The 14,021-nt window shown below is 46.8% G+C and overlaps 1 protein-coding gene across 1 annotated transcript in view; it reads left to right on the forward strand.

Annotated features, from left to right (window-relative positions):
• The window catches only part of plcb1 (phospholipase C beta 1), a gene marked incomplete at its 5' end in the record, with an annotated part of 446,201 nt that overhangs the window by 306,524 nt on the left and 125,656 nt on the right, over positions 1 to 14,021 (forward strand). The window contains one exon of the mRNA XM_033026421.1: positions 13,607 to 13,753. Within this exon, the coding sequence (XP_032882312.1) occupies positions 13,607 to 13,753 (147 nt within the window). The remainder of the gene's footprint in view (positions 1 to 13,606; positions 13,754 to 14,021) is intronic.

The following is a 14,021-nucleotide window of genomic DNA, read 5'->3' on the forward strand; positions in this document are numbered from 1 at the left end:
ACTCTGTCCCTGTTGCTTTTTCATGCCAGATAACAGCCTGATCAAAAACATAAAATCACATTAGATCCAATGTACAGTGTCAAATTGGTGACCAGTTCTACTAATCAAGGACAGCAAGATGAGATTAGGCTCGGAAAAAAATGGTCACAGGATTTGACTCAGTGACACTTTTGTGTTCAAAATGGTCACTATGGGTTGCATGACCTCCTTCTGTGTGGTCAATCTTTTCTCGATTTATCATTAACTTGCTAACCACCTAGTTTAGTGCTTGACTCTAGCGATACTTTCGAGATACAGTGCAGAAACAGGCCCTTCGGCCCCACCGAGTCCGCGCTGACCAGCGATCACCTAGCACTATCCTACACACACTTGATCCGAGGCCAATTAACCGACAAACCTCAACGTCTTTGGAGTGTGGGGAGGAGGCCTGAGCGCCCGGAGGAAACCCATGCGGTCACGGGGAGAACGTATAAACGTGACTCGGGGAACTGGGGGGGGGGGGGGCGGGGGAGGGTAGTGGTTTGCTCTGATACGTAAGTATGGTGTTGGGCGCCCTTTCGGGGATAGAGCCTCATCCTTGGACCGTGTCGCCAACGTTGCCAGGTGATCTTGAACGGAACATCCCGCGGCATGCTCTGATGAGTTTGCGAGTGTGTACGGGTTTACGTGGGTGTGTGTAGAAACATCCTGCGGCGTGCTCTACCGTGTACTCGGTGTTTGCGAGTGCGCTCGGGGATATTCGGGGATATGTGAGTGTACGTGCCTTATATAGCAGTGTAATAAATTACTGAGTGAATCAAACTCTGTTGTCCGAATCCAGTGATTTATCGAACACAACACGGATGAACTTTCCCAAAGACGTGTGGGTTTGTAGATTAATTGGCTTCTGTAAATTGCCCCTAGTGTGTGGGGGAGTGGATGGGAGAGTGGAATAACGTAGCACTTGATGGTCAGTGTGGACTCAGTTCTGTACTGTACCTCGGTACATGCGACAATAGAGTCACAGAGTGATACAGCGTGGAAACAGGCCCTTCGGCCCAACTTGCCCACACCGGCCATGATGCCCCTTCTTCACTAGTAGAACTTCTACACCAGTCCCACCTGCCTGTGTTTGGCCCATATCCCTGTAAACCGGTACCTGGCATTTAATAGATGCACGCACTCAGGAGTTTTTCAAAGAATTAAAATAATTAGAGCAAAATTTAAATGCTCTTCAGAGTCAATAAAATACACTCACACACTTCAAAGTAATCAAATGCAATTGAGTACTTGAATTAAATCATTATAAAAGCTTTACCTATGTTTTTTTTTTAACCTGTGATTGGAAAGGTTGCACTGAACACGTTTCAACCCGTTAGTTGAGTTTAGTTTATTGTCACGTGTACCAAGGCAAGAGCGGAACTCGCTATCAAAACATGGAGGGGACGGGGGGGACACAATTTTTTGGCGGCCACGCTCGCATGCGCACACTCACACACACGCGCAAGGCTTCGGAGGCTCAATTCAGCGCGAAAAGCGGAGATTTTAAAATCGGGATCACAAAAACTTGGGGGGGATGTTTCCCACCTCTCAAAACATGGGGGGGACGTGTCCCCTTCTGGCCCCCCTGGGTTTTCCGCCCCTGTGCCAAGGTACAGTGAAAAGTGCTTTTGTTGCGTGCTGTCCAGTCAGCGGAAAGACAACACATGATTACAATCAAGGCTGTGGAAGGGTCACGAGCTGAAACATCACGTATCCCTGTCCTCCCGAGATACTGTCTGACTCGCTGAGTTACTCCAGCACTCAATGTGTTTTGCATTTTGTGTCTACCTTCAGTGTAAACCAGCATCTGCAGTTCCTTGCGATACATTAGATTACTTTACTTTAGAGATACAGAGTGGAAACAGTCCCTTCGGCCCACCGAGTCCACGCCGACCAGCAATCGCCTGTACATTAGTTCAATCCTAGACTAGTCTCAATTTGCAGAAGCCAATTAACCTGGAGACCTGTACGTGTTTGGAATGTTGGAGGAGACCGGAGCACCCGGAGAAAACCCACGTGGTCACAGAGAGAACGTACAAACTCTGTACAGTATTCAGTATTCAGCATTCACTTTATTGTCATTTCACCGAGTACTTGCATACACAGAAGAAATGAAAAATTGTTTCTGATCAGTTTTTGTCAGTGCAATTAATAAAAACAGAAATAAATACATACAAGTTAAAAATTATCATCTCTAAAATAGACCTAAGATAGAATTAAAAACAGACATTCAAACCGAACAGTGACTTTACCTTGACAGGTGCCTAGCTGTCAAGGTTTGGGCGAGGTTAGATGTTGGGGTGTATGTGTATGGGGAAGGGACACAGTCCATTAATCAGTTTTATTGCTTGTGGGAAGAAGCTGTGGAGCATCCTGCTGGTTCTGCAGCTGATGCTCCTGTACCTCTTCCCAGATGGCAGAATGGAGAAGATGTGGTGTGATGGGTGGTAAGGGTTTCCTTAATGATGGAGATGGCTCTGCGGATGCTGCGCTTCTGGTAGATCTCATGCACATTAACACTACCTACACAAGTCACAATTTACTTTTATACCAAGGAAATTAACCTACAAACCTGTACGCCGTTGGAGTGCGTGAGGAGACCGCAGATCTCGGGGAAAACCCACGCTGGTCACGGGGAGAACGTACAAACTGCGTACGGACAGCACCCGTAGTCGGGATCGACCCCGGGTCTCTACCGCTGTGCCACTGTGCCCCGCTCAGATGTCTTTTCAAATAAATTGGGCACTTCTCAAGACTTGACCTCTATCATCAAAATTCAACGGAAATTAATATATTTATATATCAGTTTTTAGCCAAATTCTTCATGACTGCAGACTGCTGGACTTGCTGCAGGTACACAGGGCAGTGACAAAAGCAGTTTTATCTGCTGGCATTTTCTACGGGAGATTTCATTGAATCTGAACAGACCAGCCCATGTTTGCAAGATTTCTTTCCATGTGATATTAACCTATTTAGACAGTGCAGGCTGCAGAGTGGAGGGGGGACCTCATTAATATGTACCGAATGGTGAAAGGCCTGGATAGAGTGGATGTTTCCACTAGTGGGAGAGTCTTGGACCAGAGGCCATAGCTTCAGAATTAAAGGATGTATCTTTAGAAAGGAGACGAGGAGGAATTTCTTCAGTCAGAGGGTGGTGAATGTGTGGAATTCATTGTCATAGACGACTGTGGAGGCCAAGTCAGTGGATTTTATTGAGGCGGATTCTTGATTAGTGCGGGTGTCAGGGGTTGTGGGGAGAAGGCGGCAGAATGGGGTTGGGAGGGAGAGATAGATCAGCCGTGATTGAATGGGGGAGAAGGCCAGATGGGCCGAATGGCCTAATTCTGCTCGGTGACCATGAACTATCACTGGCGGTTGTGAGGCCACCACCGCCAGTCTCCACTGCCCACGTTGCACCAAGGTGCGTGGATCGCCGATCGGCCTCCACAGACATCTGCAGACCCACAAGTAGACGACCCTATGGAGAGGAGAGGACAGTCGAATGACCACCGATGATGATGATGATGGTTGTTCTAACGTTCCCTCAGTTTACTTGGAGAAGGATTGGGAAATGTTGTTGATTCACACAACAGAAACACGTGGGAAGAAAAGATGGTGGTACTGCTAAGAAAAGGTTCCTCGGCTTTTTTGGCGGGTTACCAGGAATCTGCTGGGCAAGTGGGCTGAGGGAATGGCTAATGGAGTTTAATGCAGATGAGTGCCATGTGTTGGACTTTGGGAAGTCCCACCCGGGCAGGACCTTGGCAATGATCTCCTCCGGGGCAGGGGTGACCTGTATAAAAGGGACGGGTTGCACCTAAACTGGGGGGGGACGGACCAACATCCTAGTGGGAAGGTTTGCTAATGCTACACGGGAGGGTTTAAACTAGATTGGCAGGAGGGTGGGATCTTGTGCAGGACAGAGGCATGTGAGAGGCTAGAACTTGGTATGGAGGGTGGTGTGGGATAGGTTAGTGGACAGAATAGGCAGGTGAAAGGTGGAGAGCGAGGAAGGAGGGTTGGTTTAAACTGCACGTATTTTAATGCATGGGGCCTGACGGGTAAGGCAGATGAGCTTAGGGCGTGGATAGGTACGAGCGACTGGGACGTTGTAGCCATGATTGACACCTGGTTAAGGGAGGGGCAGGACTGGCAGCTCAATGTTCCAGGGTACAGGAGCTTCAGGAGAGACAGGGGTGAGGGGAAAAGAGGAGGGGGGGGGGGTTGCATCGTTGGTTAAGGAGGATGTCACGGCAATGTTCAGAGGTGACATTACGGACGGTTCGCCTAGTGAGGCTATATGGGTGGAGCTGAGGAACAAGAAATGGATGACCACCTTGTTGGGGGTATAGTACTACAGACCCCCCAATAGTCAACGGGAATTAGAAGAACAAATGTGCCGGGAGATTGCAGGCAGCTGCAGGTCAAATAAGGTTGTTGTAGTCGAGGGATTTTACCTTTCCCAATATAGACTGGGAAAATGATAGCGTGAAGGGTTTAGATGGGGTGCAATTCCTCAAAAATGTTCAGGAGAGTTTTCTTAAACAGTATGTAGAGACCCCCACAGGTGAGAGGGCAACGCTGGATCTAGTATTGGGAAATTTGGACGGGCAAGTTAATGAAGTGTGTGTGGAGGAGCCTTTAGGGACCAGTGACCACAGTTCGATTAGGTTTAAGATAGTTATGGATAGGGACGGAGAGGGTCCACGTGTTAAAATTGCCCAACTGGGGTAAGGCCAACTTTGAGGGTATGAGAGAAGGTCTCGCTCAAGTTGACAGGAGCAGGTTATTAGAGGGGAAAGGAACATCGGCCAAGTGGGATGTTTTTAAAAGTGTACTGAAGATAGTTCAGGATATACACGTCCCTGTTAGAGTGAAGGGCAAAGCAGGCAAACGTAAGGAAGCTTGGCTGACGATGGAAATTGAGACGTTAGTCAAAAACAAGAAGGATGCATGGGACAGGTATAGGCAACAGGGATCAAGTGCATCCCTGGAGGAATTTCGGGAACTAAGGAGTAAACTAAAAGAAATCAGAAGGGCAAAAAGGGGCCAAGAGATAGCTCTGGCGGGTAGCATTAAGGACAATCCCAAAAGATTTTATAAATATATAAGAGGGAAAAGGAAATCAGTGGGCCGAAGGGCCTGTTTCCGCGCTGTTTCTCCAAACTAAACTAAGTAAACTTGACTAAATATCAAGGAATCTTTTACATCAACCTGAGTGGGCCTCAAATTTATTCAAAGAGATGTGAAACTGTGCAGAATAAAATCCAAGATGGGAAAAAAACAGGTCGCAGAATACAGAAGTAATTGAAACAAACCTTTGTCATTGTAATTCAGTTCACTGGACACACAACTTTACATCAACAAGCTGGTGAAGAAACTATCATAGAGGCTAAAAACTCCAAGACAGCTCCATTAACACTGAGAAGATATTCTAGTTGTCACAAAGACAAATTGCAGATCTACTGTAATTACAGATGTTACTTGTCTTCTCTGGGATGTCGAAGCAAAGAGAAAAAAGATAGCAACATTCGCTACGGGCGGCACGGTGGCGCAGCGGCAGAGTTGCCGCCTCACAGCGCCAGAGACCCGGGTTCCATCCCGACTGCGGATGCTGTCTGTACGGGAATTTGTACGTTCTTCCTGTGAAACTGCGCGGGTTTTCTCCGGGTGCTCCGGTTTCCTCCCACACTCCAAAGACGTGCAGGTTTGTAGGTTAATTGGCATTGGGTAAAATTGTCCCTAGTGCGTGCAGGGTAGTGCTAATGTGCGGGGGTTGCTGGTCGGCCCGGACTTGTTGGCCTGAAGGGCCTGTTTCCGCGCTGTGTCGCTAAACTAAACTGAACTAAAGTAGAGTCATACAGCGGGGAGCAGGCCCTTTAGCCAACCTGCCACAGACGGCTGTGGAGGACAAGTCAATAGATAGTTTTACGGCGGAGATGAACAGATTCTAGATGATTAAGTGTATCAGGGGTTATGGGGAGAAGGCAGGAGAATGGAGTTGACAGGGAGAGATAGATCAGCCATGATTGAATGGCGGAGTAGACTTGATGGACCGAATGGCCTAATTCTGCTCCTATCTCTTATGATCTTATGATTGAATGGCAGAGTAGATTTGATGGGCCAAATGGCCTAATTCTGCTCCTGTTACTTATGAACGTGACGAGAAACATGCCCTACCTACACTGGTCTCACCTGCCCATATCCCTCTAAACCTTTCCCATCCATGTACCTGCCCCATTGTCTTGTAGCTGTGACAGGACATCTTCCCTTCACTACCGCTGCACCCGCGACCGATTCTTGTTCAACTTCATCAGTGATAGGAGCGGAATTAGGGCATTCGGCCCTTCGGGTCCTCTCCGCCATTCAATCATGTCTAATCTATCTATCCCTCCCAACCCCATTCTCCTGCTTCCCCCCCCCCCCCCCCCCCCCCCCCCCTCCCCACCCCCCCAAAATCTTTCACACCCGTCCTAATCAAGAATCTATCAATCTCCGTTGTAAAGATACCCACTGACAAGGATGGGACTTTATTGCCACGTGTACCTGGCTTGGTGCAGTGAAGTTCGTTGTTTTTTTGTACAGAAGGTACACGAAAGAGTCTCCGCCAAGGACGGCGATAACGTTAGGCGTTGTACACATCACTTCTACGCCCCCTTCGCCCGCACACCAGGTCCCCCCCTTTTTTTAATCAAAAATATTTATTCAAATATTAAAACATTATAAACAATACAATAAAAACAAACAGAACCCACCACCATAATACAAGACAAACAAATATACTAAATAGATGATTATACAACTATGTTACAATCCTTGTCAAGGATGCATTCACCCGCCCGCGGTGCCCAGCAGTCCTGGAATTCCCCAAGGGTGTCCGTGGACAACGTGTAGTCCCTCTCTAACACCACCCGGGCGCGGACGTAACCCCGGAAAAGGGGGGGGGCAGCCGGCTCGTGCAGAGCCCTCTACCTCCTGACGCTGTGACCCGCGGATGGCCAGCTTGGCCAGGCCCAGGAGCAAGCCAGCCAGGACATCTTTGGCCCCACCATCTCCCCTACGCCCAGGGTACCTCGGCATCGTGGCTGGTCCTTCTCGGTCCAGCCCTGTCCATGTCCCATCCCGAACTCGAAGCTCCGTCAGCTCAGCTCAGTTTGGTTTATTGTCACGTGTGACGAGATGCTGTCAATACTCCTTATCTTCCCCTTGTAGCACGTGATATGCGGGACGGACACATGTTTCATATGTTCAGGCTGTGTTATAGAATATCATCAGAATATCATCAAGGACAGCTCCCATCCTGCGTTTGGACTGTTCGACCTGCTGCCCTCTGGAAGGCGCTATAGGTGCATCAAAACTAGGACAAATAGACTCAGGAACAGTTGTTTTCCGAAAGTCATAACTACTCTTAACTCACACATGCACTGACTTCACGGCCCAACACCCGGACTTCCATCTACTCCATCCACGTACTGAAATTTGGAACTGTAATATGTATTGTAATTGTAATTTTTAATATTTTTTTAATAATTTTTAATATTTTAATATAACTTTAAAAATCTGCCTAAGAATACTACCTATTCATCCTTCACCATTTTGCCTTTATAGATATGTATATAGTGCCGCAGAATTGTGCACCTATCCCCCCCCCCCCCTTGTTTTGTTTTCTGTTTCTTGTTTTTTGTACTAAATGATATGTATGCACTGAGTACGAGCTGCTTTTAATCTCATTGTACATGTATAGTGACAATAAATGGCATATCTATCTATATCTGTTAAATTTCTTGCTGTTACGATACGATACGATAGTCACGGTTGCTGCCGGAAACCCGGTTTCGATAGGAAAGGTTTAGAGGGATGTACGGAGTTTGTACGTTCTCCCCGTGACCTGCGTGGGTTATCTCCGAGATCTTCGGTTTCCTCCCACACTCCAAAGACGTACAGGTTTGCAGGTTAATTGGCTTGGTAAATGTAAAAATTGTCCCTAGTGGGTGTAGGATACTGTTCACGTGCGGGGATCGCTGGTCGGCGCGAGCCCGTTGAGCCGAAGGTCCTGTTTCTGCGTTGTATCTCCAAACTAAACTAAACTAAACTAAAGATAGAACTTGTTTACGAAGGAAATGCAGATGCCGGAAAAATTTAAGGTAGATAAAAATGCTGGAGAAACTCAGCGGGTGAGGCAGCATCTAGATGCTGCCTCACCCGCTGAGTTTCTCCAGCATTTTTATCTACCTAAAGATACAACGTTATTCATCCCCGGAGGTAAATTGGTCTGTCAAAAGTCACAAGACACAACAAGGTACACAAAAACTTGAAATTAAAATTAAATTAAATGTGAAATTGAAAAGTGAAAAGTTAACAATGCATAACTTTAGAGTGTCACGACAATGTGAAGAATCTTGCGCACAGACTTTGCAGAGGCTAGCAACTTTTCTAATAAAGCATAAAAAAACCACAAAGTGCTGGAGTAACTCAGCAGGTCAGGCAGCATCTCTGGAGAAAATGGATAGGTGACACTAGTATCTAATTAGTTTAGTTTAGTTTAGTTTAGTTTATTGTTACGTGCGCCGAGGTACAGTGAAAAGGTTTTGTTGAATGCTCGCCACTCTGGGGAAAGACTATACATGATTACAATCGAGCCATTTACAGTGTACAGATACATGATAAGGGAATAACGTTTAGTGCAAGGTTAAGCCAGCAAAGTCTGAGGTTTGTAGGTTAGTTGGCTTTCCCTAGTCTGTGTGTGTAGGATAGTGCTAGTGTACGGGGATCGCTGGTCGGTGCGGACTCGCTGTGCCGAAGGGCCTGTTTCCGTTCTCTAAACCCAGTCTCGAAACTAAACTAAACTAAATCTAAACGATTCGGGTCGAAACGTCACCTATCATCTTCTTCAGAGATGCTGCCTGACCCGCTGAGTTACAGCAGCACTTCGTGTGAGAAGCATTTGTGCCGACCTATGTCAAGACACCTTTAGAAATGCAGGGACCTGCATTTCAGTTCAGCTCAGTTCAGTTTCACTTATTGTCACGTGTACCAAGGTACCGTGAAAATCTTTTTTGTTGCGTGCTATCCAGTCAGCAGAAAGACAATACATGATTACAATCGAGCCATTCGCAGTGTACAGATACATGACAAGGGAATAACGTTTAGTGCAAGGTAAAGCCAGCAAAGTCCGATCAAGAATAGTCCCAGGGTCATCTATAATGAGGTGGATAGTAGTTCAGCACTGCTCTCTGGTTGTGGTAGGATGGTTCAGTTGCCTGATAACAGCTGGGAAGAAACTGTCCCTGAATCTGGAGGTGTGCGTTTTCACACTTCTGTACCTTTTGCCTGATGGGAGAGGGGAGAAGAGGGAGTGGCCGGGGTGAGACTGGCCCTTGATTATGCTGCTGGCCTTGCCGAGGCAGCGTGAGGTGTAGATGGAGTCAATGGAAGGGGGGTTGGTTTGTGTGATGGTCTGGGCTGCGTCCACAATTGGCTGCGATTTCTGGATGGAGCTGTTCCCAAACCGAGCTGTGATTATAGTTAACGTAAGAAATGTTGCTGCAGGAGCAGAGATTCCAGAGTGTGGAGCGATTGTAATATGTGATTGTAGATCTGCGCAAGTGGATGGCACGCAAATAGTCGCATGCGTTGGGCGCCTCGGCCTGACTCCGTTCGAGGCTCCGGCCTGACCTCGTCCAAGGCCCGACTTGCCTCCACGGCAACAAATCCCGCAGATTCACCACCCTCTGCCGAAATAAATTAGACACAGGTTGCGACAATTGCCATGATGCTCTGTGGAATAGATACAGAGGTACATAGATACTAGGTGCAGGAGTGCACCGCCATTCAATGTGATCATGGCTGATCATCCAAAATCAGTACCCCGTTCCTGCTTTCTCCCCATATCCCTTGATTCCATTTGCCCCTAAAAGCTAAATCTAACTCTCTCTTGAAAACATCCAGTGAATGGGCCTCCACTGCCTTCAGTGGCAGAGAATTCCACAGATTCCCAACTCTCTGGGTGAAAATGGTTTTCCTCATCTCAGTGCTAAATGGCCTACTCCTTATTTTTAAACTGTGACCCCTTGTTCTGGACATCCCCCAACATGGGGAATGTTTTTCCCGCATCTAGCCTGTACAATCCCTTAAGAATTTAATATGTTTTTATAAGATCCCCTCTCATCCACCTCAGGAGGCCCAGAAGCTGATATCAAAACATTGCAGATGCTCTGTGGAACATCTAGGCACGGTGGCGCAGCAGTAGAGTTGCTGCATTAGAGGGCCAGAGACCAAGTTCGATCCTGACCACGGGTGCTGTCTGTACGGAGTTTGTACGTTCTCCCCGTGACCTGGGTGGATTTTTCCCCGAGATCTTTGGTTTCCTCCCACACTCCAAAGACGTACAGGTTTGTAGGTTACTTGGCTTGGTATAGTGTCAAAGAGTCATAGAGTGATACAGCGTGGAAACAGGCCCTTCGGCCCAACTTGCCCACACCGGCCAACATTGTCCCAGCTACACTAGTCCCACTTGCCTGCACTTGTTCCATATCTCTCCAATCCTGTCCTATCCATGTACCTGTCCAACTGTTTCTTAAACAATGGGATAGTCCCAGCCACAACAACCTCCTCTGGCAGCTCGTACCATACACCCACCACACTCTGTGTGAAAAAGTTACCTCTCGGATTCCTATTAAATCTTTTCCCCTTCACCTTGAACCTATGTCCTCTGGTCTTCGATTCCCCTACTCTGGGTAAAAGACGTAATTATAACTGTAAATTTTCCCTGGTGTGTGTAGGATGGTGTTAGCTTGCGGGGATCGCTGGTCAGAGCGGTCTCGGCGGGCCGAAGGGCCTGTTTCCACGCTGTATCTCTAAACTAAACTAAACTAAACTGCCTCTAAGCTAAACGTAAAAAACAAAATCTCGGTTGCTGTACAAAGTACCATTTATCATCAGCCCTTCGGGTGGAAGGAAGGGAAAAATATCTGACGTCCTCCTGTGGATAACAACAAAAGCTCCCGAAACAAGAATCAATACACAGCACAGTCGATCTGGGGGTAAATACTTTAAAATCTGTCGTTCCCAGCATGGGCTGACTATTCACAAACTTTTGTCAGCAAATCACTTTGACTTTTCTTTAGTCTTCACAGATACAGCGTGGAACCAGGCCCTTCGGCCCACTGAGTCCGTGCCGACCAGCGATCGCCCCGCACACTAGCGCTATCCCACACACACTAGGGCAGTTTACAATTAACCTACAAACCTGCACGTCTTTGGAGTGTGGGAGGAAACCGGAGCACCCGGAGAAAACCCACGCGGGTCACGGGGAGAACGACCAAACTCCCGACAAACAGCGCCCGTGGTCGGGATGGAACCCGGGTCTCTGGCGCTGTGAGGCAGCAACTCTACCGCTGCGCCACCGTGCCGTCCCACTATGCTCCAACTAAGCTCGTCCCATTTGCCTGAATTTTCCCCACACCCCTCTAAACCTTTCCTATTCATTTACCTGTCAACTGTCTTTTAACAATGATCTATTCTATATTTTTCTTGAGCTTTGTCCCCTTCGATCCCACGTTTTCACACCTCACCCTTCCATATCTCTCGTTTCCCCTCTCCCCTGTATCTCAGTCTGAAGAAGGGTTTCGACCCGAAATGTCACCTATTCCTTCTCTCCTGAGAATAGGTCACCTGTCCAGACGTCACCTGTCCTGCTGAGATACTCCAGCATTTTGTACATAGATACAAGTGTCTTTAGATAGATATATAGATATAAGTGTATATAGGTATAAGATAAAGATATAAATATATAGATATAATTGTCTTTTAAATGTCATTTTGTACGTGGTTTGAATGGGTTAAATTTAAATTAACCTTTTTTTCTTCTTCTTTTTTCTCCTGCTATGTACTGTGTTTACCTATTCTGTTCTGCTGCAGCAAGTAAGAATTTCAATGTCCTATCTGGGACATATGACAATAAAACACTCATCTTTCTTGGAGTCCACCATCTGATAGACTACAGTCTGAAAGCCAGTAGATTAGTATCTGCAGTAAATCCAAAACACACAAGATAATTAGCTTACATTTAATCCATCACTGCAGAAGAGCGTTTGACAGTGCACAGTGTTGCGAGTTATTAACTATCTGGATGTTCGGCAAGAGTGTTTTATTGTCATGTGTCCCAGATAGGACAATGACATTCTCGCTTGCAGCAGCACAACAGAATATGTAAACATAGTACATAATGGTAGAAAGAAAGTTCAGTGTGTGTATACACACATGCACACATACTCAATAAATAAACAAATATATCCGGACTCTCAAAGCTGCCACAGCCAGACATAAAAACAGTTTTTATCCACGAGTAGTTGCTCTAAACAGCCAAAAATCTGTAGCCTCCCTTTGATCTGGTATTTTGTTGGTTCACATGCTTGATCAATGGTGTTTTATCATTAATGTCTTATTATTATTAATGTTTAGTGTTTTCTGAGTCATTCGTAACTGTCACTGTATGTCATGTTGTTACTTGTGGGCGGAGCACCAAGGCAAATTCCTTGTATGTGAATACTTGGCCAATAAACTTACTTACTTACTATAAAGTGCAATAATAATAATAGTCTGTTGTAGTTCAGAGCTTATTTGGTGACGTGTTTAATAGCCTGATGGCTGTGGGGAAGCAGCTGTTCCAGAACCTGGGCGTTACAGTTTTCAGGCTCCTGTACCTTCTTCCCGAAGGCAGTGGTGAATTGAGTGTGTGGTCAGGATGGTGTGGGTCTCTGACGATGCTGGCTGCCTTTTTGAGGCTGCGACTGCGATAGATCCCTTCGACGGTGGGGAGGTCAGAACCGGTGACGGACTGGTCAGTGGTCATAACTTTTTGCAGTCTTTTCCGCTCCTGGACGTTCAAGTTGCCGAACCAGGCCACGATGCAACCAATCAGCATGCTCTCAACCGTGCACCTGTAGAAGTTCAGGAGAATCCTCTTTGACATGCCGAATCTCCGTAATCTTCTCAGGAAGTAGAGGCGCTGATGTGCCTTCTTTATGATTGCATCAGTGTGCTGGGACCAGGAAAGATCTTTGGAAATATGCACGTCCAGGAATTTGAAGTTCTTGACCCTCTCCACCATCGACCCGTTGATATAAACAGGATTGTGGGCCCTCATCCTTCCCCTATCAAAATCCACAATCAGTTCCTTGGTTTTACTGATGTTGAGAGCCAGGTTATTGTGCTGGCACCATTTCATTAAACCGATACAAAAACAGAAGAAGCTGGAAATACACAACGGGTCAGGCAGCGTCTTTGGAGAGAGAAGGAGTGGCCAGTTTAAGGTGAAGGGGGATGTTCCCGTTTTTACCCGACTGCGCTCCTGTAATTAGAGGAGCAAAGGGACTTGGGAGGTGCTGGTGCAGGTCGAAATGGGTGGTGCAAGAAAGAAAATGCAATGCTAGCTTTTTTTTTCGAGGGGGCTGGAATACATGTTTCCGTGCTGTATCTCTAAATTGCACTAAAAAGATGACATCCTGGTGAAACGATGCAACTGGATTGGCTTTTTTGCTACCTGTAAGTTGAGCATGTTTTTATTCCATTGTCTTTATGACAGGTCACATTTCAATCGACGGCTTCAAGAGATATTTGAGTGGAGATGAGAATGGAGTCATTCCTCTTGAGAAGTTGGACCTGAGTGAAGATATGACTCAACCCATGTCCCACTATTTCATCAACTCCTCACATAACACCTACCTCACAGGTAAGACGTTGGCACGGCACACTGAGCCTTTTCCTTTCCTTAACCAGGAGCTTTAGACAATAGACAATAGGTGCAGGAGTAGGCCATTCGGCCCTTCGAGCCAGCACCGCCATTCAATGTCATCATGGCTGATCATCCCCAATCAGTACCCCGTTCCTGCCTTCTCCCCATATCCCCTGACTCCGCTATTTTTAAGAGCCCTATCTAACTCTCTCTTGAAAGCATCCAGAGAACCTGCCTCCACCGCCCTCTGAGGCAGAGAATTCCA

The sequence above is a fragment of the Amblyraja radiata genome, chromosome 8 (genome assembly GCF_010909765.2).
Source record: "Amblyraja radiata isolate CabotCenter1 chromosome 8, sAmbRad1.1.pri, whole genome shotgun sequence".
In the NCBI taxonomy this organism is placed as follows: domain Eukaryota; kingdom Metazoa; phylum Chordata; class Chondrichthyes; order Rajiformes; family Rajidae; genus Amblyraja; species Amblyraja radiata.